This window comes from Anomaloglossus baeobatrachus, unplaced genomic scaffold (assembly GCF_048569485.1).
Source record: "Anomaloglossus baeobatrachus isolate aAnoBae1 unplaced genomic scaffold, aAnoBae1.hap1 Scaffold_4431, whole genome shotgun sequence".
NCBI classification, from domain to species: domain Eukaryota; kingdom Metazoa; phylum Chordata; class Amphibia; order Anura; family Aromobatidae; genus Anomaloglossus; species Anomaloglossus baeobatrachus.
In genome coordinates, this window is record NW_027443769.1 from 12202 (window position 1) to 35608 (window position 23407).

Consider the following 23407-nt stretch of genomic DNA (forward strand, 5'->3'; position numbering starts at 1 on the left):
AATGCTCCGTCACGGTACAACCTGCTGCTGCCCGGCTGTACTCTGTGGCCTGCCTGAGTCGCTCATCATTGCTCATCGCATAAGCATGGCTTTCCCCGCCCACCGACTGGCATGGCGTCTGTGATTGGTTGAATTGAGACGTGTCCCCAACCTGTGTGACAGCGTGTGAGTGGTTGTCATCCTGTGCTTCCTGCTGCATGAAGCAGGCAGCTCAGGCTGGGCAGAGGAGGGCACATCACGGACACAGTTCATCCTGAGCTGCCTGCTGCATGAATCAGGTGGCTCAGGCTGGGTAGAGGGAGGCACATCATAGGCGCAGTTCATCCTGAGCTTCCTGCTGCATTAAGCATGAATCAGGTGGCTCAGGCTCTGTAGAGGGAGGCACATCATGGGTGCAGTTCATCCTGAGCTGCCTGCTGCATGAAGCAAGCGGCTCAGGCTAGGCAAACTGGGGCACATCGAGGGCGTAGTTCATCTTAAGCTGCCTGCTGCATGAAGCAGGAAGGTCAGGCTGGGCAGAGGAGGGCACATCACCGCCCCCCATGTTCATTCTAAACAGGGCTGCATTTTGAACATGCCCCCCCCATCACATGACAAATTACGTTATACCTGAAAGGAGCCCATAAATTCTAGCATCTACCTTTATTTTTAGTGCACGCAGCCCCAGAAGTGAATGTGCGACTTGGAAGCAGCTTGCCGCTATCACACGGATCTTTGGTGAGTACACCACGCGCGTGCTTATCCCCCATTCCTTCCACCAACAATTTTAATCTCCAGATTCTGGTTCCCATAAGATTTATACGGGTCCCGGATTCCAGACCGGAACCGTACTTTTTTTAAAAAAATGAGCAGGTTTACAGCAAGTCCGCCCAGCTCTAATTAGTATACCCAAGTCTCTCTCACACCTGCTAATGCTTACCCCTAATCCTCCCATTTCGAATATGCTTTTTTAATTTTTCTTGCCCAGATATAGGACTTTGCATTTCTCCCTGTTAAAAAAAAAGCAATCTGAATGTTACTGCCCACTGTTGAAGTTTGTTTGGTACTTTTTGAATCCTCTCTATTCTCTAGTATTAGCTAACCCTCCTAGTTTTGTGCCAAATTTTATCAGTTTACCCTCAATTCTTTCATCTAAATCACTGATAAAGATGCTGAACAAAACAGGTCCCAGGATAGAGCCATGTGATACCCCACTTGAGATATTCTTCCAACCAGATGTGCAGCCATTCATGACCTCTCTTGGGGTCCGATCACTAAGCCACTTATGAATCCACCTAATAGTTGTCTTCTCCATTCTATACTTAGTCATTTTTTTCAATAAGGACAGTATGAGATACTTTGTCAAATACTTTGCTGAAGTCAAGATATAGTATATCTACTGCGTTTCCCTGATCTACAAAGTCAATGATTCTGTCATAAAAGGAAATTAAGTTAGTCTGACATGACTTATTAGGTACAAACCCATGCTGGCTCTAGTTAATAATTTCCTTCTCATCCAGGTACTTGCATACACGTTTAATAATTTGATCAAAGAGCTTTCCTGGTATAGAGATCAGGCTCACAGGCCTATAGTACCCTAGGTCCACCTTCACCTTTCTGAAGGCTGGGGAAAACATTTGCTCTTCCCCAGTGTTCTGGGACTTTTCCATGATTTTTCAAAGATTATGGCGAGTGGCTCAGAAATTTCCTCTGCTATCTCCTTCAGTACCCTGGGATGTAATTCATCTGGACCTGGAGACTTGAAATTGTTGTTAGCCAAGTGTTCCCTCACCATCTCTGTTCAAAGATAGCCTGGAAGCCTTCTATTCCTTCAATAGTACAGTGAAGATCAGTTGATGTTACTTTTACTTTCTGAGAGAAAAAAAGATGCAAAATAGGAATTTCAAAGTTCAGTCTTCTATACATTATTTTTACCACTTCACCATATTTATCCTGTAACAATCCTAGAGCATCATTTACTTTTGGCATATCTTAGGCGGGCTTCACATCACCGGTATTCTGCCGCAATGCTGGATCCGGCACAAATACGTTTCACTTCAATGCATTTCCTAGGGACTCACGGCAAGTTCCGGTCAAATGCGGTTGTGTATGACACACGCAACCGCATGTGACTGGAACTTGCCACGAGTCCAAAGAAAATGCATGGAAGTGAAACGCATTTGTGCCGGATCCGGCATTGCGACAGAATATCGCTGATGTGAGAGTAGCCTTAAGCATTAGTTCATTATCAACTTTAGCTAACCTGATGTGTGCCTTGCAGGTTCTGCAGACAGAATTATATTCTTCTTTAGATATGTCTCCATCTTTCCATTTGGTAAACATTTATCTCTTTATAGCAAGTGTTTAAGTTCTGTGTTCATCCAACCTGGTCTCCTTAGATGCTTTTTATTCTTACCTCTTTTAGGGATTGTTAGTGATTGTGCTTTGGAGAATCTCATGTTTCAAAATTTGCCATCCATAGTTTCTCCCGATGATGACAAGCCAACTGCTGGCAATCAAGACCATATAAACTATCATTAGCAATATAAAAAGGGGAAATGCAGGTATATAAAACACAAGAGGGTGAGAGATCATTATTAGCAACTGAAAGGAAAAGATCTCCGCAGATTCCTAAAGGGGAAAGATTAAACCCTAACAGAGAAGGTACACTACGCCATTCACAGCACAGAGGAAAGGAAGAAATCTCAAGGATCAATTTGTGCAGCCAAACACAGTGACCTTCTATAGCCGAACACCACAGGGTTGTCTGTCAACATGATAGTAAGAGGCTATGTTCCCTCTTCTCTGGAGAGGCACAGAACACAGTCACAGGCAACGGAATGGGACATGTGAATCATTTTGTGAAAACTCTACATACCAGTCATTGCTAGAAAGTAAACGTCCTTCCAGAAATCAAATAAATTAGTTTATTGGAAAATTGTACATTTTGAAATGTAACAGATCTAGTGATTAAGATTTGACCAGGCAAAAACAAGAGAAAAATATGTCGAAGTATTGGCAAAAGGGGAGTAAGACATACATATCTGTAGTAGCAAAAGTATTATTAGTTTAAAAGTGGCATTGTGTATGTTACAACATGTACAAATCTCTTGTAGCAGAGAAACGAAAAAAAAAAAATTAAAATAAAAATGTGAGTTAAGAGCGATACAGGCCCCCACTGCAGTTATTAGTCGTCTGGGCAGTGTGAGAAGTTTATGGCGTACAGAACATTTTAGCAATACCCATGGTGTCAGTTCGGAGCTATGAAAAATGCATGTGTCTGTAACACTCGGACAACGGAGACCATAAACGTTACTTGTTGTTGGCACATCTGCATGCTAATGTAGTCAGTGGGTCAGCCCGAGATACAGTAATTACCTTCAACTTCAACATAGTAGAAAGTATAGCAAATCCAGTCACCCTTTGCCTGTAAACAATCCTCGGCTTGTGGGTTAATAGCACTTAAAAAGCACCAATCTAAGTGCATTAACTCCTAAAACGATCCACAATCATCGCTTGCATAAAAGATCAAGAGAGCGTCCTCTTGTTATATAATATCTACATATATCCTACAGCTTGCAGCTCTGTGAAATCACAGTGAAAGCCCTGGAGAAAAGAAAAAAAGAAAAAATGTACAAATAAACAAGAAAAAAACCCCAAAAAACTCTTTACAGCAGGATGTCAATCTGTAACAGTAAGAATAGGTGAATCTAAACCTGCCTCATACAAAAATGTATGAGTGTCTTCTGGAAACCGTGTCGATTAGAAACTCTAGGCTCTACTTAAAAACCCACTTGAATTAAAAGTGAAAACGGACCCTCTTATCTGTCATTTTACAAATCTTTAACTACTTCACTTGCAAATTTCATTAGTTTTCCTTTTTAGTTTTTTTTCCCCCCCCTAGTCTGGCTAGGAAGGAAAAAAAAAAACCCTCAAAAACTGTAGTGCAATTAGTTACTTAGTCCACAATGTAAAATGTTGTAGCTGTGCGGAAAGATAAGAAGATGCTCCAGTAAACAAGAGATTGGGTGAGCCCCAATGTAGGCTGAAGTAGTCTTGTTAGCATTGGGAAGTCCAAAGTGGCTTCTTAAAAAAAAAAATAAAATAAAATAAAAAAAAAATTAAGAACTAAAAACTTAAAAGCAGAAATAAATAGACAAAAGTGACTGTAAACAGATCCACTTTCCGTTGAACTTCAGTGATTGGCATTGACCTTCACAGTCGGTAAAATGGTAAGACGAACCTCGGAGCTTCACACCCAGAACATCCAAGTCTTGAAAAAAAAACTCCACAAGGAGTTACATTCTTAAAACGTTAAGACGCTTCATCCATTGTCTTTAATCCCTTCAAGTTCATTTACTTTGAGATTTTCTTCAGCAGGACTTTAATTTTCGACTGATTTTTTTCTCGCTTTCGGTCAATTTTTTTCTCGCCGTTCTGAGAAGAAAGGACGTGTGGGGTGGTCTTTAGGACAGGAATACCGTGGACTTCTTGAACTGGCTTGCTGTCATTTGGAGACGTAGGAAATGAAGGATGGGGTGGCTTGGAGATGGGTAAAACACTGGAGAGTTGGTGAAAGCTGCAGGATTTCTCCAAAATACCATTGTATACTTTACTGGCTGGGCTGAAGACCATGCTTTGGCTTTCTGTCAACCCTGTGGTGTCAGGGGAGGAGGCTTTAGAAACATCTGGGGTGACAGGAGAGTCTGTAGAGAGAGACTCCTCGCCGGAGGTTTCTTCTTTTGAGATCTTCCGTGTAGGTTGCTGCTGAACCTCCAGACTTGAAGGAGGCGACTGTCGTCTTCCAATAGAAGAGTTTAACGAATCACACTCTGAGCTCGTGTCTTGGGCTTCCCTGAAAAGACAGGAGGGGAAAAAAAAAAAGAAGATTATGAAATGTAATCAACTTTCCACAATTTTGAAAAAAAAAAAAAAAAAACGTAAACATTTTGTGACAATCCCAGGAATTCTGCCACCGAGATCCAAACTGTGGATCTTAAGCCCTCAGTGCTCTATGACTTATACATGTGCAATGAGCGAGAGTTCATTCCTGCTCCATGCCAGATATATAGATGATGCTGATTTAATACGAATACATGTAGTTGGGCTCCTGCTGAAACTGGGAAAGCAACTTTGTGACTGTAACATGTAAGTGGGTAGAGATGGGGAGGAGGTGACTCTGCGTTCATTCAACCCCGCAACGAAATTATGGTGGCAATATGCACTGCTGTGACAGCATAACCATCTCTCTTATGGCTGCCATCTTTGCACTTCTTTTACAGCATAAAATCTGACACCCAGAGTGCATTAAGTACAGTCCTGTTGTAATTAATGGGACCTGTGCTCAACACTCGCCGGGGCATCGGAGGACTATTGCCCAGTGTGCTACAGCTTCTCTCCACCTCTGATGTCAGAGTATGAAAATGTCCTAAAAGGGGCAGGGTACACAGGCTGGCATGCACAATCCGGGTGTGTAGGTTGAAAGGGGGGGGGGTGGGGTGGATGAATTCAAACAATTATATTGGGCACCATGTATTTGATAGTGGGGGCTTTATGGACCATTGGTTGGACGTTATTCATATACAACATATACTATATTTATATAGTGCTCAGTGTGTGTATGCTTTGGAGACTGGTATATTGTGGGGCGAATAAAAGGGGTTGTTTCAACTCCAGCATAGGACCCTGTAATGCCCTGCCAGAATGTGGTGATGACAAGCCATTACATTGTCCAAGACCTGAGATAAGCGAGCGCTGTACTTGGCTTTCCCCAGCTGTAGTACAGATAGTATATGGTGCATGCATGCCCCGTATACCAACAGGGCGTTTCAATGCCGGTTCACACAATTGTTGACCGCGACCAAGTATTGTATTCATTACAAATGGGTTATTTTGGGACTCTTGCCTGACTACTTCTATTCAGCAGCATTCCTGTACATCCAGCTATAGCGTGATGCCACTCTGGCGGTCATATTAGCCTTTGTGTACAGTTTTCTTTATTTTTCAGCCACAATATGACGGTATTGTTTGCATAGTAACAAATTCAGGAGCATTATTGCAGTGTTATTCAACACATTGTTGTATTTAGAAGGTCAATTTATTGTAATATTTAGATATGTGGTGGTATTATTCAGTTATTTTATGGTAACACAAATGACTGATTATTAGGGATGATCGAATACCTCAAATATTTGTCATCGCGAAAATTTGCCGAATAGGTCGCCGCTATTCGACTATCCGCAAATATTCGATGCGCAATGTAAGTCTATGTGAAACACGAATAACAACTATTTGGGCTTCCCATAGACTTACATTGCGCATCGAAAAGTGCATACCAGCGACCTATTCGTCGGATATTCGCGAAGCCGAATATTTGAGGTATTCGATCATCCCTACTGATTATGCCTCCAACAGCTACATATGTGGCAGCACAATTGATAAAATTACATCTAATCCCTCATTTCTTTCAATTAACACGGGGCAAATCATTGCTACAAACACCCAAATTGAGCAAATCATGACAATAACTATCCATTGGGTTTTATTGGGGCAGGTTGGTCTTTTATCATAGGGTAGCATAGGCTGTAAATGCAGCCCTGATGATGAAGAGTATTAAACCAGAGTAAAACCTTTTCCAAATAGCCGCTGCCAATAACAGTCAGCGAACCTGATTTATAGCAGGATCTTGTGAAGCGGTTGGTGCCTGGGTAATAAAATTACACTATGCCCCAACTACTGACCAATATGTAGCACACAAGTGTTTGTAATATAGACACAATTCACATTTGAGGTTTTAGAGGTGTTTAGATAGAGAAGGTTTGGTCATCACAAAATAGCAGAGAAGGGGCATACATGCTTTGCAGGACATAACGGTATGATCAAGGATTAGAAAATGATGTCCATCACTGTCTGATGTTCCAACTGTTCCCAATGAAACAAAATGGGACTGATGTGCAATTTAAAACACAGTCAATGGAAGTCCTGTAGCACCAGGAAAACAGCAGAGCGTTCCTTTTCTAATGCTTAATAATGCTCTATGTCTTCGCAAGCAGTTCAGTCCCTTTATGCTCGCAAGTCATTGATAATCCTATCTTGAAGGAGTCTTCTCAAGTTGTCTCTTGAGCAGCTCAGAGCTCTGCAGTCTCCTGGCTTCTGGCATGGTGGGCTCTCCTCCTTGAGCGACAGCTCTGGTGAGAAGCAGCTGGTGAAACATTCTGCTATCAGTGCTTTGTTCTGGAGTCTACACCACTATCACGGTATGGGAATTTTATCAAGTGCACAGCTCAGGAAAGTGAGAGTCCTGATTAGAAGAAATAATCTGAACACTGCAATCCTGGGGATGTTTAAAGATTTATAACAGAAGCTTGTCAGGAGCTAAGAGACAGGGGGATAGATGTAAACTGCTGTATAGAAATCAATGTGCCAGAGAGAAGTGGTAAGTTAGGACTAAACCCCTCTACTGGGATTTAAATACTTCTAGAATATAACTAGAACACACTCTGGGAAGTTGAGCTCCATGGAAACTAGAAGTACACTATGAAAAATAAAAGTTCTCATTACAGGAAAATAACAGCAGTTAAGCAAATTGTCAATTGACTTGCTTTTTCCATTTTCCTGCTGTCTATCTAAAGCAATGTATTACCTTAAAGGGAATCTGTCAACAGAATTTTGCTATGTAAGCTGAAGACAGCATGCTGCAAGCACTAAAATATTATATGCTATGTTTGTTTAACCAGCAGGACTTCTTGCTTGGAATACAATACCCTATAGAATGTAAGCACGCAAGGGCAGGGTCCTCTTCCCTCTGCACCAGTCTGTCTACTGTTACTTGTATATGTATTCTGTATGTAACCCCCTTTACTTGTACAGCACCATGGAATCAATGGTGCTCTATAAATAATAATAATAATAATAAGCTCTATAAATAAAATAATAATAATAATAATAATAATAATAATAATAATATCACGCCCCCTCCCTATCAATGTATAATCTCTATAGAGAGCCTGGTGCGGCCGGGGGAAGCTCTGAGCTCTGATAAATGATAAATCAAAAAAGTCTGATTGTGTGAGAATAGTTGCAGTAATTAAGTGATTCATTGTTGGATTCAGGATCTTTGTCTACATTATGCTGCTCTCAGATAAGGTAGCAAAAACCTGGTGACAGATTCCCTTTAAGAACACTAGAGATGAGCGGACCTGTTGATATTCGGTTTGATGAGTCTAGCCAGACTTTAGATAAAGTTCGGTTCTGGACCCGGACTTGACCAGAACCCCAATGGAAGTCACTGACTGGCAGTTCACCTCTCCACCCACATACAGCCAGCCATTATAGGACACTTCTCGGGGAGGGTTGGATAGTTTCCCCCCCCTTTTTTTTTTGGGGGGGGGGGGGGAGTAGGGAGGATGCACACTCTATCCGATAACGCTCGTTTCCGCCAGTGTAAGCCATCCGAGCACTGCAAGCGGCTTGCATTGGGCCGAGCACAGAGTGTACCCAATAACAGTGATGCTCGTGTGAGTGGTTAGTGTACATAAAGCACCCAAACTCGAACAACTTGGTATGAACACCGGACATTTCAGGTTCGCTGATCTCTAATGAACACCCCTTCAATTAGAAGACCTAAGTGATCTGACACTAAAGGTGGTGTCTCACACAGCGACGACAACAACGACGTCGCTGCTACGTCACCATTTTCTGTGACGTAGCAGCGACGTCCCGTCGCTGTCACTGTGTGTGACATCCAGCAACGACCTGGCCCCTGCTGTGAGGTTGCCGGTCGTTGCTGAATGTCCAGCTTCATTTTTTGGTCATCGCTCTCCTGCTGTGACGCACACATCACTGTGTGTGACAGCGAGAGAGCGACGAAATGAAGCGAGCAGGGAGCAGGAGCCGGCGTCTGGCAGACTGCAGTAAGCTGTAACCAGGGTAAACATCGGGTAACCAAAGGGAAGACCTTTCCCTGGTTACCCGATATTTACCTTCGTTACCTGCGTCCGCCGCTCTCGCTGCCAGTGCCGGCTCCCTGCTCTCTGCACATGTAGCTGCAGTACACATCGGGTAATTAACCCGTTGTGTACTGTAGCTAGGAGTGCAGGGAGCCAGCGCTAAGCAGTGTGCGCGGCTCCATGCTCTCTGCACATGTAGCACAGCGACGCATGTCGTTATGATCGACTTACAAGGTCACTGTTGCGTCACAGAAAATTGTGACATAACAGCGACGTCGATGTCGCTATGTGTGAACCCAGCTTTAGGAATTAGAAGGCAGGTGCCGAAAAAAAAAGCTTTCTGGAGCAGATCTTTTGCATATCTGCATGTATACATTTTGCTTTAGATTCAGCAATGGTTATATCCTGCCACATTGAAAAGAATGAAATTTGTAGCAAAAATCCACAACAGAATTTTACAAGTGGCTAACTGTAAAGACTGCACTGCACGTGTGCACCGCACAAAAAAAGAGAAAAACATGTAAAATCTCAGCCACTGGTAACTGGCACTGCAATACTGCGATTACATTACCCGCACAAATCTGCAAGTGTTATCCACTCCTGCTGGGCAGATACAATATGCAACGGGTTACAGGACCAAACAAGTCACTGAGATTTTGCAGACCACCTCCCCGTGCTGTGCACTTTTCCTGTGCAGACGACAAGTAGATTTTCCTGCGGATTTGTACCAAGATCCATGGCTTAAATTACAAGTCCTAGATAGATTTCTATTTCAATGTTTAAATAGATATTGGAAAAATGAAAAAGGACAGGAGCGTGTAGGAAGAGTTAGCAGTACGTCAGCACAAAAGCAAGCAATGGGGCAAAAAATCATTTAAATAAAATTGCTGTTTGGTCAAATAAGTGAACATGCACACAGTGTCCAATGCTAAAAAATGCAGCATGGACAATTTTTTAGGTTTCCCAATCATACTGTTGGCGCTCCTAATCATTAACCAGCTCGCCCATGTGACCACACATGGCCGTCTGATGTGTACTTGCTTCTGTGTCGCTGTCATTTCCAGGTAGAGGATGGCGTCTCTAATCTAGTAGTAGGAGCAGTTGTATTTCGGAATACAATCTACCTTTTCGGCACATTAGCGTGACTTAATTTCTCATACCACTGCTTTTCTGCAATGAAATAGATTGCATCCTCCTCCTCCTCGGTACGGTACAGAGCGGGACAGCTCGATACTGACAGAATGTCTGGATCAGGCGACTGCAGGACGTGCTGAGACTGGGGGGAAGGTGGAATTACATTACGGCGAGAACGACACATGCTGCTGCTCCGTGCCAATGTTCCATGAGTTTTCAGAATGGAACCTACAGAGACAGGAAGGACACAAAAGAGAAAAAAACAGCTTTCAATAAACATTAGATCATATGATGAAAACACCCAAGAAAGTCATACATCGGCGATGATAAATACAATGACACAAAGGAGGTATTATATAACACAAAAAAATCATTAATTCATTACTGGACAAACTCCAATGCAGTTTCACTGCAATTTGCTGATGTGGACACTAGAGGGCGCTCTAGACACGGTAAACTAAACACATGGCTTTTTTCTATTACATGCTAAACGCTGTAAGGCTAAAGTATACATCTATGCAGCCATCATAGTAAGAGTTCTTATTTCTTTTATATATATATATATATATATATATATATATATACACACACACACACACATACATATATATATATATATGTATGTATGTATATGTATCTATAAAGAATTTGGAGCACAACATCCTTTATATATACACACATACATACACACACGTGTATACACATCTGTGTATATCTCTATCTATATGTATCTCTATATCAGTTTTGGCTTGGACCGTGAAGAAGGTGGTTTACACTGCCGAAACGTGTTGTCCGTGGTTTCGTGTGTCCTGCGTATATTAATTGTCTCCAGCCCTTTACATTTTTAACTTTTTTTTTTTTTCAATAAATTTGGCAAAATTATTTTTACTGCCACCTGGACTTCCAGAGTGTTTTTGATGGATCCATTCCTATTTTCCTATATATATATATACACATATACATATATACACACACACACACATATACATACATAATATAAATTTATACATATATGTGTGTGTATATATATATATATATATATATATGTGTATATATATATATATATATATATATATATATATATATATATATATATATATATATATATATATATATATATATATAATACACATAAACACACACATATACATACATACATACATACATACATATACAGTGCTGGCCAAAAGTACCCCTGCAATTCTGTCAGAGAATACTTAGTTTCTTCTTGAAATTATCTTCATTTATTTTGCTTGCAATGAAAAAACACAAAAGAGAATGAAACAAAAATCAAATCATTGATCATTTCACACAAAACTCCACAAATGGGCCAGACAAAAGTATTGGCACCCTTAGCCTAATACTAGGTTAGCCAAAATAACTGCGAACAACCGCTTCCGGTAACCATCAATGAGTTTCTTACAATGCTCTGCTGGAATTTTAGACCATTCTTCTTTGGCAAACTGCTCCAGGTCCCTGAGATTTGAAGGCTGCCTTCTTCAAACTGACATTTTGAGATCTCTCCACAGGTTTTCTATGGGATTCAGGTCTGGACTCATTGCTGGCCACTTTAGTAGTCTCCAGTGCTTTCTCTCAAACCATTTTCTAGTGCTTTTTGAAGTGTGTTTTGGGTCATTGTCCTGCTGGAAGACCCATGACCTCTGAGGAAGACCCAGCTTTCTCACACTGGGCCCTACATTATGCTGCAAAATTTGTTGGTAGTCTTCAGACTTCATAATGCCATGCACACGGTCAAGCAGTCCAGTGCCAGAGGCAGCAAAGCAACCCCAAAACATCAGGGAACCTCCACCATGTTTGACTGTAGGGACCGTGCTCTTTTCTTTGAATGCCTCTTTTTTTTCCTGTAAACTCAATGTTGATGACTTTTCCTAAAAAGCTCTACTTTTGTCTCATCTGACCAGAGAACATTCTTCCAAAACGTTTTAGGCTTTCTAAGGTACGTTTTGGCAAACTCCAGCCTGGCTTTTGTATGTCTCGGGGTAAGAAGTGGGGTTTCCTGGGTATCCTACCATACAGTCCCTTTTCATTCAGACGCCGACGGATAGTACGGGTTTACACTGTTGTACCCTCGGACTGCAGGGCAGCTTGAACTTGTTTGGGTGTTAGTCGAGGTTCTTTATCCACCATCCGCACAATCTTGTGTTGAAATCTCTCGTCAATTTTTCTTTTCCTTCCACATCTAGGGAGGTTAGCCACAGTGCCATTAAACTTCTTGATGACACTGCGCACTGTAGACATAGGAACTTTCAGGTCTTTGGAGATGGACTTGTAGCCTTGAGATTGCTCATGCTTCCTCACAATTTGGATTCTCAGGACAGTTCTTTGGTCTTCTTTCTTTCCTCCATGCTCAATCATTTTCAGAAAGACACCGAGTATTATCTGACAGAAGCGTCCGTCCGTCCGTCCCAATATCTACAGTGAAGAATTATGGGAAAAAACCCCCATGGTCTTGCTGCAAGCCTCAACATCTACACCAGGGGTCTCAAACACGCAGCCCGCTGGCCGCATGCGGCCCGTCAGGCTGCTTCGTGCGGCCCCCAGGCCCGTGCCCCTGTTCACTATTGTGGCTGGTGCAGGGGCCGCAGCCACTGTCTGCACTTTGTTAGATGAGTGTTTTGCCGGCGCTGCGCTCTCAGAAGGAAGGACTGTGCGCGCGCAGCGCCCGCAAAACATTCATCGGACATAAATCGCTGCAAGTGGCTGCGGTCCCTGCACCGCCCGAGATAGTCACCGGGGCACGGCCTGCAGACAGCACGAAGCAGAGGTTAGGAGCAGAGGGAACGCGGGACAGGTGAGAATAATGGTGTTTATTTTTTGTGTATGTGAAGGACGGTACATTAACCCCTTAGCGACCTATGACGTACTGGGTACATCATGGCTCCCTGGTACTTAAGGATCCATGACATACCCAGTACGTCATGGCGAAATCGCAGCCCCGGTGGCTGCGACCGCCGTTTGCATTGCAAATAGCAAATACCTTAGATTTGGGGGAGGAGGGGACCTCAGGAGGGGTGGTGTCTCCTCCCCGGACCTACGGAGGCTGTGATTGGCTGTGCGGCGTTCGTCAGCCAATCACAGCCACTGTAATGTTACAGCCATTGAAAATGGCTGTAACATTGAAATCCAGCCCTGATCAGGGCAGCTGTAGCACCGATCATTGGCTGGAGCTGGGTGACCTCTGTTTCACCCGCCCCCAGTTCTGATTGGAGAGACCGGCCTTGTGACCGATCTGTCCAATCACTGTGGATCTGGGGCCGGAGACCACTCCCCTCACCTTCACTCCGGCATCTGTGGGTGGAAGGAAACCGAGAGCGATCGGTAAATTATAGCGCCCCCTTTCACCCGCCGCCACTGCCCCCCCCCATTACTACAGGATGGGGACATTACTATAGAATAGGGACAAGGTGGGCACATGTCTATAGGATGGGGACAAGGTGGGCACATGTCTATAGGATGGGGACAAGGTGGGCACATGTCTATAGGATGGGGACAAGGTGGGCACATGTCTATAGGATGGGGACAAGGTGGGCACATGTCTATAGGATGGGGACAAGGTGGGCACATGTCTATAGGATGGGGACAAGGTGGGCACAAGTCTATAGGATGGGGACAAGGTGGGCACCTTACTATAGAATAGGGACAAGGTGGGCACATGTCTATAGGATGGGGACAAGGTGGGCACATTACTAAAAGATGGGGACAGTACAAGGATGGGCATAATACTATTGGATGGGGACATTAGAATAGGGACAAGGCTGGGGTCATTACTATAGGATGGGGACAAGGTGGGCACATTACTATAGGATAGGGAACATTACTAAAAGATGTTGGCCAAAATTTCTATATAGTGATAATTGTAACACTATTAGTTACAAGAAAGGGATAAAATGTAAAAAAACAAAAACAAAATAAGGCCTGATTTTTTTTTTACCATCAAATTTTAGAATGTGTGCACATTTGTTATAATAAACAAGTGAAAAATGTTGAAAATCAGTGATCCAAAGGTGTGTAATAAAATATATATGGTACCAATAAAAATGTTACTTTGTCCCGCAAAGAATGCGGCCCCCCCAAATGATTTTTTCCCTCTGTGCGGCCCATACACCCAGCCGAGTTTGAGACCCCTGATCTACACCTAATTGTTTGGGGGCTCATGAGAAAGATTATAACACAATATTTGTGGTGTACTGAATGTGGGACACCAATTGTGGTAAGAATGAAGGAGATGTATAACTTAGTATTGTGCCTCCTGATAGTATGGACTTTACCATTTTAAATTTGAGGGTCCCTTTGGTAAAAATAAGTTATTGCCTATCCATAGGATAAGTGATAATGTATTAATGGATGCGGGTCTGACCGCTGTGACAGTGATCGGTAGATCAGGTGAAGCAGTAGGATGGATGTCCAATCTCCGCCCCATTCGTTCTCTACGAGGCTGCTGGAAAATCTGAGCGCAGCACTGGTCAGTCCCACAGGGAATGGATGGAGCAGCAGTTGGGCATGTGCAGTGCGGCTCCATTCTGAGGGGGAAAGATGTGCCAGTTCTGCTGATCAGTGCAGGTCCCAACAAGCAGAACCTCACTAGTCAACAAGGATGGGTGATAGGTTGAAAACCACTCTAGTCTTAGCATGAAGAGATGTGCAAAAGTAAAAGCGCTGACCTGATCACAAGATCTGCTCAGGCTCCAGCTGACCATATCTGAAGGCCACAGACCATGCCACCCTCCGATACACATCCTGCCCATACAATCTGCACAGGCAGCAGGCGGCACTCACTATTTGTGGCTCCTACAGTTTGTATGCACACAGTACATGGCTGACTTATCTGGTCATAAATCAGCTTACAGCTCATCCCGTGCGGTCACAGGCTCACCGATGGATTTACTGCACATGCTGCAGTCTGTCTGTTATGTACAATGATACATAGAGGCTGGAGAAGCTAAATGATAGCGCTGTAATAGCCACAATGATAGCACTCTTTACAACCCTATTATGCCATTCCTCTCATATTCCTCCTAAAGATGATAAATTGACTAATGGGTGTATCCTATTCCTTGCCAATAAAAAAACGTCCTTACACATGGTCCTATCGGTGCTGATAGGGTACGTGTGAGAGCACCTTATTGACATGGAAAACGGTTATACCTAGTAGTAAAAAGGGACAGCTCCATGCAGAAGAAGGATGCTGCAGAATTCTTATATCACTGGACATACAAGGATTTAAAAAAAAAAAAAAAAAAGCCAAAATTTCCTGTTGAAAGGTTGTCCTCTACTTTATCAGCCTCTTGTTAAATAAAAAAAGGGTTAAAAAAAAAAAAAAAAATGAGAACTCTACTCCCGTATCGGGGCCGTTCCACCATTGTTAGCGTCGGGTCTCCTGAGGCTCGCGTAGCATTATTAAGCCATGTGAGCCCTGCAGCCAATCAGCTTCTGGATTTGGGCTGCTGTGCTCTCAATTCCTTCAGATGAACCTCAGAAAGTGGAAGATGTGAGGAGTGGCAGCGCAATAGCGTCCAACGATTGGCTGCAGGGTTAATGTGATGACAATGCTACGCAATCCTTGGGAGACTCGGCACCAACATTGCTGGAGCATTGCGAGTGTGGGAGGTTATCATAGCGAATTTTTACTTTACTCGTCATTTTAAAAAGGGATTGTGCAGTTAACTGATTACCCCTTTAATGCGGAACAGGAATGAAACATTTCTGACGCGCTGAGTAACTCGATATTAAAAATCCCGAGCACAACCTCAGGACGTGATACGGTCACAGCTAAATCCTGTGTGTGCAAGTCTCGCATCAAGTAGAAAACTGTATTAATAATAATCCCTTTGTCTCCAGACGACAGCGATCCAACTCCCCGTCCCTCCCAGCGTGGACGTGACTAACCGGCTTTTCTCAGGAGAGTATTAGGATTGTTAATTACTATTAACAACTGCTACAGAACTGATGAGGAAAACAAAGTCTAGGGTATTCTGAGACTGAAAGAAAAAAAAATGTACTGTATATACGCGAGTATGAGCCGAGTTTTTCAGCCCATTTTTTTATGTTGAAAATGCCCCCCTCGGATTATACTCGAGTGAGGGTCCCACAAAAAAATATTCTCACCTGTCCTCTGTTCCTGTGGTGTCCTCTTACAGACTGCTGGTAGAGACCCCTCGGTGATCGCAGCCGCTGCAGGGGCCCCACCAATTGTCGTCTGCACTTTACTTCACTTGAATAATTTGCGGCGCCGAAAAGCATTCAACTTAAGTAAAGCGCAGGAGACATCAGAGGCGGACTCTGCACTGGCCACGATCACCGAGGGGTCTCTATACCTGCGGTACGCAGGAAGCAGGTAAGAGGACACCACGGGAACAGAGCACAGGTGAGAATATTTTTTGTGTGTGTGTGTGTGTGTGTGTGTGTATGTGTATGTGAACAAAAGCATAATAGGGGACAATACGGGCCCGCTGCCACAGGGGACAATACGGGCCCGCTGCCACAGGGGACAATACGGGCCCGCTGCCACAGGGGACAATACGGGCCCCCTGCCACAGGGGACAATACGGGCCCCCTGCCACAGGGAACAATACGGGCCCCCTGCCACAGGGAACAATACGGGCCCCCTGCCACAGGGAACAATACGGGCCCCCTGCCACAGGGAACAATACGGGCCCCCCTGCCACAGGGAACAATACGGGCCCCCCTGCCACAGGGAACAATACGGGCCCCCCTGCCACAGGGAACAATACGGGCCCCCCTGCCACAGGGAACAATACGGGCCCCCCTGCCACAGGGAACAATACGGGCCCCCCTGCCACAGGGAACAATACGGGCCCCCCTGCCACAGGGAACAATACGGGCCCCCCTGCCACAGGGAACAATACGGGCCCCCCTGCCACAGGGAACAATACGGGCCCCCCTGCCACAGGGAACAATACGGGCCCCCCTGCCACAGGGAACAATACGGGCCCCCCTGCCACAGGGAACAATACGGGCACCCTGCCACAGGGAACAATACGGGCACCCTGCCACAGGGAACAATACGGGCACCCTGCCACAGGGAACAATACGGGCACCCTGCCACAGGGAACAATACAAGCACCCTGCCACAGGGAACAATACAAGCACCCTGCCACAGGGAACAATACAAGCACCCTGCCACAGGGAACAATACAAGCACCCTGCCACAGGGAACAATACAAGCACACTACCACAAGGAACAATACGGGCACACTACCACAAGGAACAATACGGGCACACTACCACAGGGGACAATATGGGCACATTACTACCAGTAGCTGCTGCATTTCCAAACTCTAGGCTTATAATTGAGTCAATAAGTCTTCCCAGGTTTTGTGGGAAAATTAGGCGCCTCGGCTTATACTCGAGTCATCTTATACTCGAGTATATACGGTACTTATATATATATATATATATATATATATATATATATACCGTATATATAAAAAAAAAAAAAAAGAAGAATGCTAAAAAGATGGCTTGTCAGGCTGGAGTCCGGAGGCTGGAGTCCGGAGGCTGGAGTCCAGAGGCTGGAGTCCAGAGGCTGGAGTCCAGAGGCTGGAGTCCAGAGGCTGGAGTCCAGAGGCTGGAGTCCAGAGGCTGGAGTCCAGAGGCTGGAGTCCAGAGGCTGGAGTCCAGAGGCTGGAGTCCAGAGGCTGGAGTCCAGAGGCTGGAGTCCAGAGGCTGGAGTCCAGAGGCTGGAGTCCAGAGGCTGGAGTCCAGAGGCTGGAGTCCAGAGGCTGGAGTCCAGAGGCTGGAGTCCAGAGGCTGGAGTCCAGAGGCTGGAGTCCAGAGGCTGGAGTCCAGAGGCTGGAGTCCAGAGGCTGGAGTCCAGAGGCTGGAGTCCAGAGGCTGGAGTCCGGAGAGATGCCGATGAGTTTATCCTGATGTCTGATAGATCCAGATCCCTAACGCCATGGATGTCGGCACATACATATGCACCGCTATCTGTAGGGTTGTGGAGGCTGCTGAATTGGGATATTTCAGTCCGCACAATATCTCTATGATGCTACATTCATATAAGCAAAACAATTGTCTGTTTGCATCCAGGAAAAAAAAAAAAAGTGGATGCCCTTTCCTCCGTAGGCCTCTGCATGTCAGTATCTTACTCTGTACGGCCTTCGTTTTATATATCAGCACTAAGCCATAAGACTAAATACAGTTTCCTATGCTAATAATGGATATGTATCCATATAAATTGGATACTATACATTATGCAAATGATCCATATGGGATCTTATTTATTTTTCTGTGCACCCACAGATTTGTAGAGGTGAGTCTCATCTGAAAGACACTTGCGCATGCTGTCATTTTTCATGCAGATATTGGGTTGTGTAAAAAATAAGCGTCCCTCTGATCGGCCCTACGGAATAACATTCGTGAGATGTTCATTTAGTTCCACCCGAATATACATTCTTGTGAATGCCGCCTGACAATGACAATCAGTTGTGCAACCTCAGGCCTGGGCTGTGAACGTCCAATCATTATCTCTCTACAAAGCAAGGAAATGGGGAAAACAAAACCAAAACATCTTTAATGCATAGTAGTTACAGGTAGTTTTGGGATTTCTTTTAAGCATTACTAGGATAAGGGACCTATGAGATTTCCTTACCACATGGGATACAGCTGCTAAAAAGCTACGTCTATAGAATTACAACTAGAGATGTGAGTGCAGGGAGACTGGACATGTAGTGAACACAACATGCGCTGCTCCAGATGATGTCATCAGTTCAGTGACATCACTTCCTGTCTCCGCCATCAGAGTCAGATCATGCCTGACCTATAGCAGGTCATACACATCAGATAGGCGCATGCATGCCCAGCCGAGTGTGCATGTGCAACGTACGCGGAGAGATATTTGGTAGCAGCTTAGCTGAAAGGAATAAATCTGGAGAGACGCCTATACATTCTGGATGTAAGGTTCGTTTGGCCGGATTCAGTCTAAGGCCTTGTTCACACACTGCATTTTTACCCACTTTTTTTGCAGCTTTGCTACAGAAATTTCTGCAGAAAATGGTTGTAACCTTTCTGCAGACATTCCCCAGCAAAACCTATGGAAAAAAAAAATAGCTGTGCGCACACTGTTTTTTTCAAGAACATTCTTTCTGCAGAATTTCTTGAGAAAAACAATGTGCATGTCACTTCTTTTCTGCAGGTACCTGTGGTTTTTGCCATAGATAAATGGTAAAAAACCGCAGGGACCAACCTGCGGAAAAAACGCACCAAAAACGCGTAAAACCGCATGCGGTTTTTGGTGCGGTATAAGTGCGGTTTTTGACCGCAAGTGCAGTAATATTTCAGACTCAAGAAATTTCTTGAGAAACATCCTTTTCCTAGTGTGAACAAAGCCTAACATCTATGGTGGGCACAATACAGTGATGAGAATAATGTGGAGAGGCCGCACCACCCGAGAAGGATGAAAGTAGTTATGAAATATGTCTACAGAGAATCTGCGCTATTTGTAACCAGACACAGCCCTGTGCAAAAGTTATAAGCAGATAAAAAATGCTGCAAGAGAAAATGCTTTCATAAAGAAACTATTTACATTTCTATCAATTGGACTGGAAACCGAATGAACTAAAGGGAAATCTACATTACACCGATATTTGGTGTGCCTGCCCTTTGCCTCTCGGTACACTTGCACACAGTTTTTGACGGAACTAAGCAGAGAGGTTGTTCCAACCATCTTGGAGAACTAACCTCAGATCTTCTGTGGATGTAGACCTGCGCAGGTCCCCAGGTAATCCCAGACAGAATCGATGATGCCAAGATCAATCCAGGTGGGGACCATGTAGTGGTCACTGAATTTTGTTAATTGATAAACTATTAGGCTATGTGTCCACGGGAGAATGTAGCTGCGGATTTTGATGCAGAAAAATCCGCAGCTTTCCCGCAAAATCCGCACCTTTTCAAAGGTGCGGATTTGCCGCGGATTTGATGCTGAATTTGGTGCGGATTTTATTTTTTTTTTCCCCAATTTTAAAGCCAAAATCTGGATGAAAATCCGCAACAATAATTGACATGCTGCAGATTTTTCCAGATCAAAATCCGCACGAAATCCGCTGCGGAAAAATCCGCAGCGTGGGCACAGCATTTCCAAAATGCCATAGAAATGTCTGGGAAGTGCCTGAGCTGCAGATTTTCGGGAAATCCGCGGCTTTTCCGCGAGAAATCCGCGGCAAGATCCGCGCATTTTCCGCAGCGTGGGCACATAGCCTTAAAGCATCTTTCCTTTGCACCATGTTGTATACACTTGCCTAAAACTATGGCACATTACTGTATTACAGGATGGGCAGTGATTTTGGAGGGAGATATTACATACCATGGAACTGGGAAATAATTGGAGGTGTATCTTCATCCAAGTCATCCACCCCACCAGCTATCGGGTAAGGAGGAATGGAGACTCTGGGCATAACCACCCAGCTGTGGTCAGAATAAAGTGTGGATGTCAGGTTCGGCAAACCAGAGTTGTGCACGATCTGAAAAGCGCACATCTTCTCGATCTGTTGCCAACGATAAAGTCGCTCTCGCAGACATGTGGTTAACTCAGAGAGGGCTTTCCTGTGAGGCGAAGAAGAAAATGTCAATGCAACAGATTAATAAGGAAATGCAGCAGAGTAGAGTTTGTCTTCTAGCACAACCCATCATGATACCACCATCTGACTGCAGGTAAACCATTCAGGAAGCACAAAGGAAACCTCAAGGATGCAGCGTGAGCAGTGAAATGTTATCAAATCTATGATCTATGCTGACGTTTGCATCACTTTATTAACTTAGAATGAAGCACATGGTGAAGGTAGATGGAGCGATAAGAGTGGAGAAGTCAATCCTGAGCCGAGAGTCACCATGAGCAGTCTCCTGTCAGCTCTCGATCACAAACAGCATAGCCAGCTATGTGAAGGGGTTACACAGACTTTACAGCAGCAAAATGGTAGGAAATGTTTAAATTTTTTCCCAGTTGTTTAAGGAGGATCAACCATCAGGATTTTTCTACATAAACTAAAGCCAGTGCTATACTGGCTTTATCAGGCTGATTGATCGAATGTATACTTTCTGAAATATAGGCAAGTAAAGTTTGTGAAAGGCACTGTTATTTGATTGATAGGTGCTGCAGAATATCTAATAGGTGGGTCGGGTTTTACTAGTTATTACCGCCCCTGTCTGCCTGCCTGTCCTTCCTCCCCTGTGATAACAGACAGGAGGAAGAAGAACAGGCAGGCAGACGGGCTGGAATAACTAACACAACCCGACCCACCTATTGGATAATCTGTTACCCCTTTCATTCAAATAACAGTGCATTGCACAGACTTTACTTGTCTGTATTTCAGAAAGTATATATCCGTCCTCACAACTAAAGGTATGTATAGAATCAGCATGATGGCTCCAGTATAGCACTGGCTTTAGTTTAGTTTATATAGGAAAATCCTGGTGGTTAGTCCTATTTAAAATTCATTGTCTTTGCTTTAGATAGGCCATCAATATCACATCATTGAGGGATCTGAATTTTAGCATTCTGGTGACCAGCTATACAAGGGAGTAAAGGGGGCTTTACACACTAAGATATGGTTAATGTTTTATCGTCGGGGTCACGTCGTTAGTGACGCACATCCGGCATCATTAACAGTATCACAGCGTGTAACACTTACCAGCGACCTTAAACGTCCTCCAAAGTGGTGAAAATCGTTCACCATGGAGAGGTCATCCTAAAACCAAAAATTGTTAGAGGTTGTTTAAAGATGTTGTTCCTTGTTCCTGCAGCAGCACACATCGCTGTGTGTGACACCGCAGGAGCGAGGAACTTCTCCTTACCTGTGTCCCGCCCGCAATGAGAAAGGAAGAAGGTGGGTGGGATGTTCGTCCCGCTCACCTCCGCTTTGATTGGCCGGCCGCTTAGTGACATCGCGGTAACGCCGCCGTGACGCCGAATGCACCTCCCCCTTGAGGGAGGGATTGTTCGGCAGTCACAGCGACGACGACGACCAGGTAAGTGCGTGTGACGCTGCCGTAGCAACAGTGTTCGCTGCGGCAGCGATCACACGATATCGCATGCACGACGGGGCGGGTGCTTTTGCGTACGATATCACTAGCAATTGCTAGAAATATCGTAGCGTGTAAAGCCCGCTTTAGTTCTTTTCATTACCACAAGATATTACTTTTAGCAGCAGTGCTACAGCTTTACCCCATGTAAGAGAATGGGAAGGAGCTGCAATACCTAGTGCTGCTGTATGATGCCGCTTAAGCAATGAAGGGGCACTAGCAGCTGGATGCAATTGGCAGATTTGGACTCCGACTACCACCAACCTAATATTAAACCTCAATACTACCGTAATAACAGGCTGCAAAACGCCTTCAAAGGGAAGCTTGAATCAGAAGGCGACCAATAAAAAAAAAAAATCAAATTCTTAAATCTGTGTTTTGGTTTGTTTTTTTATTACAAAGGATTTTTTCTTTATTTTGCAATCTGTATTAAAAATGATGGGGGGGGGGGGGGGAGATTGCAATTTTCACACTTGTCTCTGACTTTTTGCACTAGCCACAAAGAACAGACTTAGCCCCTATCTTTGTAATGTAGCATTTAATAAGCATGTGCAAACGTCACTGTGAAGAGAGGGGCGAGGTGCGACATCACCTCCTGTGATGGTTGGATCCTGTTACCAGCTGTGTATAGAGGTGTTGCCTGTCATTATAATCCATGGTCTTATTAGCCTGAGAACGCTTCCAGAAAGATCAGGAAGTCCGTCTAAAAAAGGCACGGTGTGAAAACCGCAGGACTGATTTATTTTTTTTTAACGAGACAATAGAAAAAAAATGTCCCTACCCACAAAAAAAAAAAATAAAAAAATAAAAAAAAGTCAGAGCTCCATTTAATCTGTGTCTCCCATAAAGAATGAATTCAGCATCCAAACTTGATGCTACAGCAGAGGATACACCGGGACAAAAATTCCCCGTGGTCGGATTCCCACCGATCAGGAAGTGATCACCTATTCTGTGCTGATTCTGTGGATAGGTGATGACTTCCTTTAACCAGACAACCCCTTTAATGGTCATAAGTAACAGGTGTAGGTTCATGTTAACCATCATCGTGATTGAACTTACTTTGCCTCAAGAATTTTATGGTCCACCTCATCCAGCGACGAGCTGTGTGCAACATGTAATGTTCCAAAAACGGTACTCCTTTTCTTTTTTATTTTCTCTGCCTAGAACAGAAATAGATGATCGCTAAGAAGGAAGTGAAGAGATGGTGTATTCAGAGAACGCAAAGAAAGAGTATTTTTGATTAAGGCATAAATACATTGGGGCCGATTCATTGAGAGCAAGCTCAC

General features: G+C 44.1%; 1 protein-coding gene across 1 annotated transcript; it reads right to left on the reverse strand.

Annotated features, from left to right (window-relative positions):
- Positions 1–2892: 2892 nt before the first annotated feature.
- On the reverse strand, positions 2893–23281 carry LOC142279900 (stromal interaction molecule 2-like; the record flags this gene model as incomplete). The annotated part of the gene is made up of 4 exons (XM_075332710.1): positions 2893–4834; positions 10052–10289; positions 20407–20645; positions 23181–23281. Coding segments are annotated over 4 exons (1077 nt in total), but the record flags the coding sequence as incomplete, so codon positions are not given.
- Between the last annotated feature and the right edge of the window lie 126 nt (positions 23282–23407).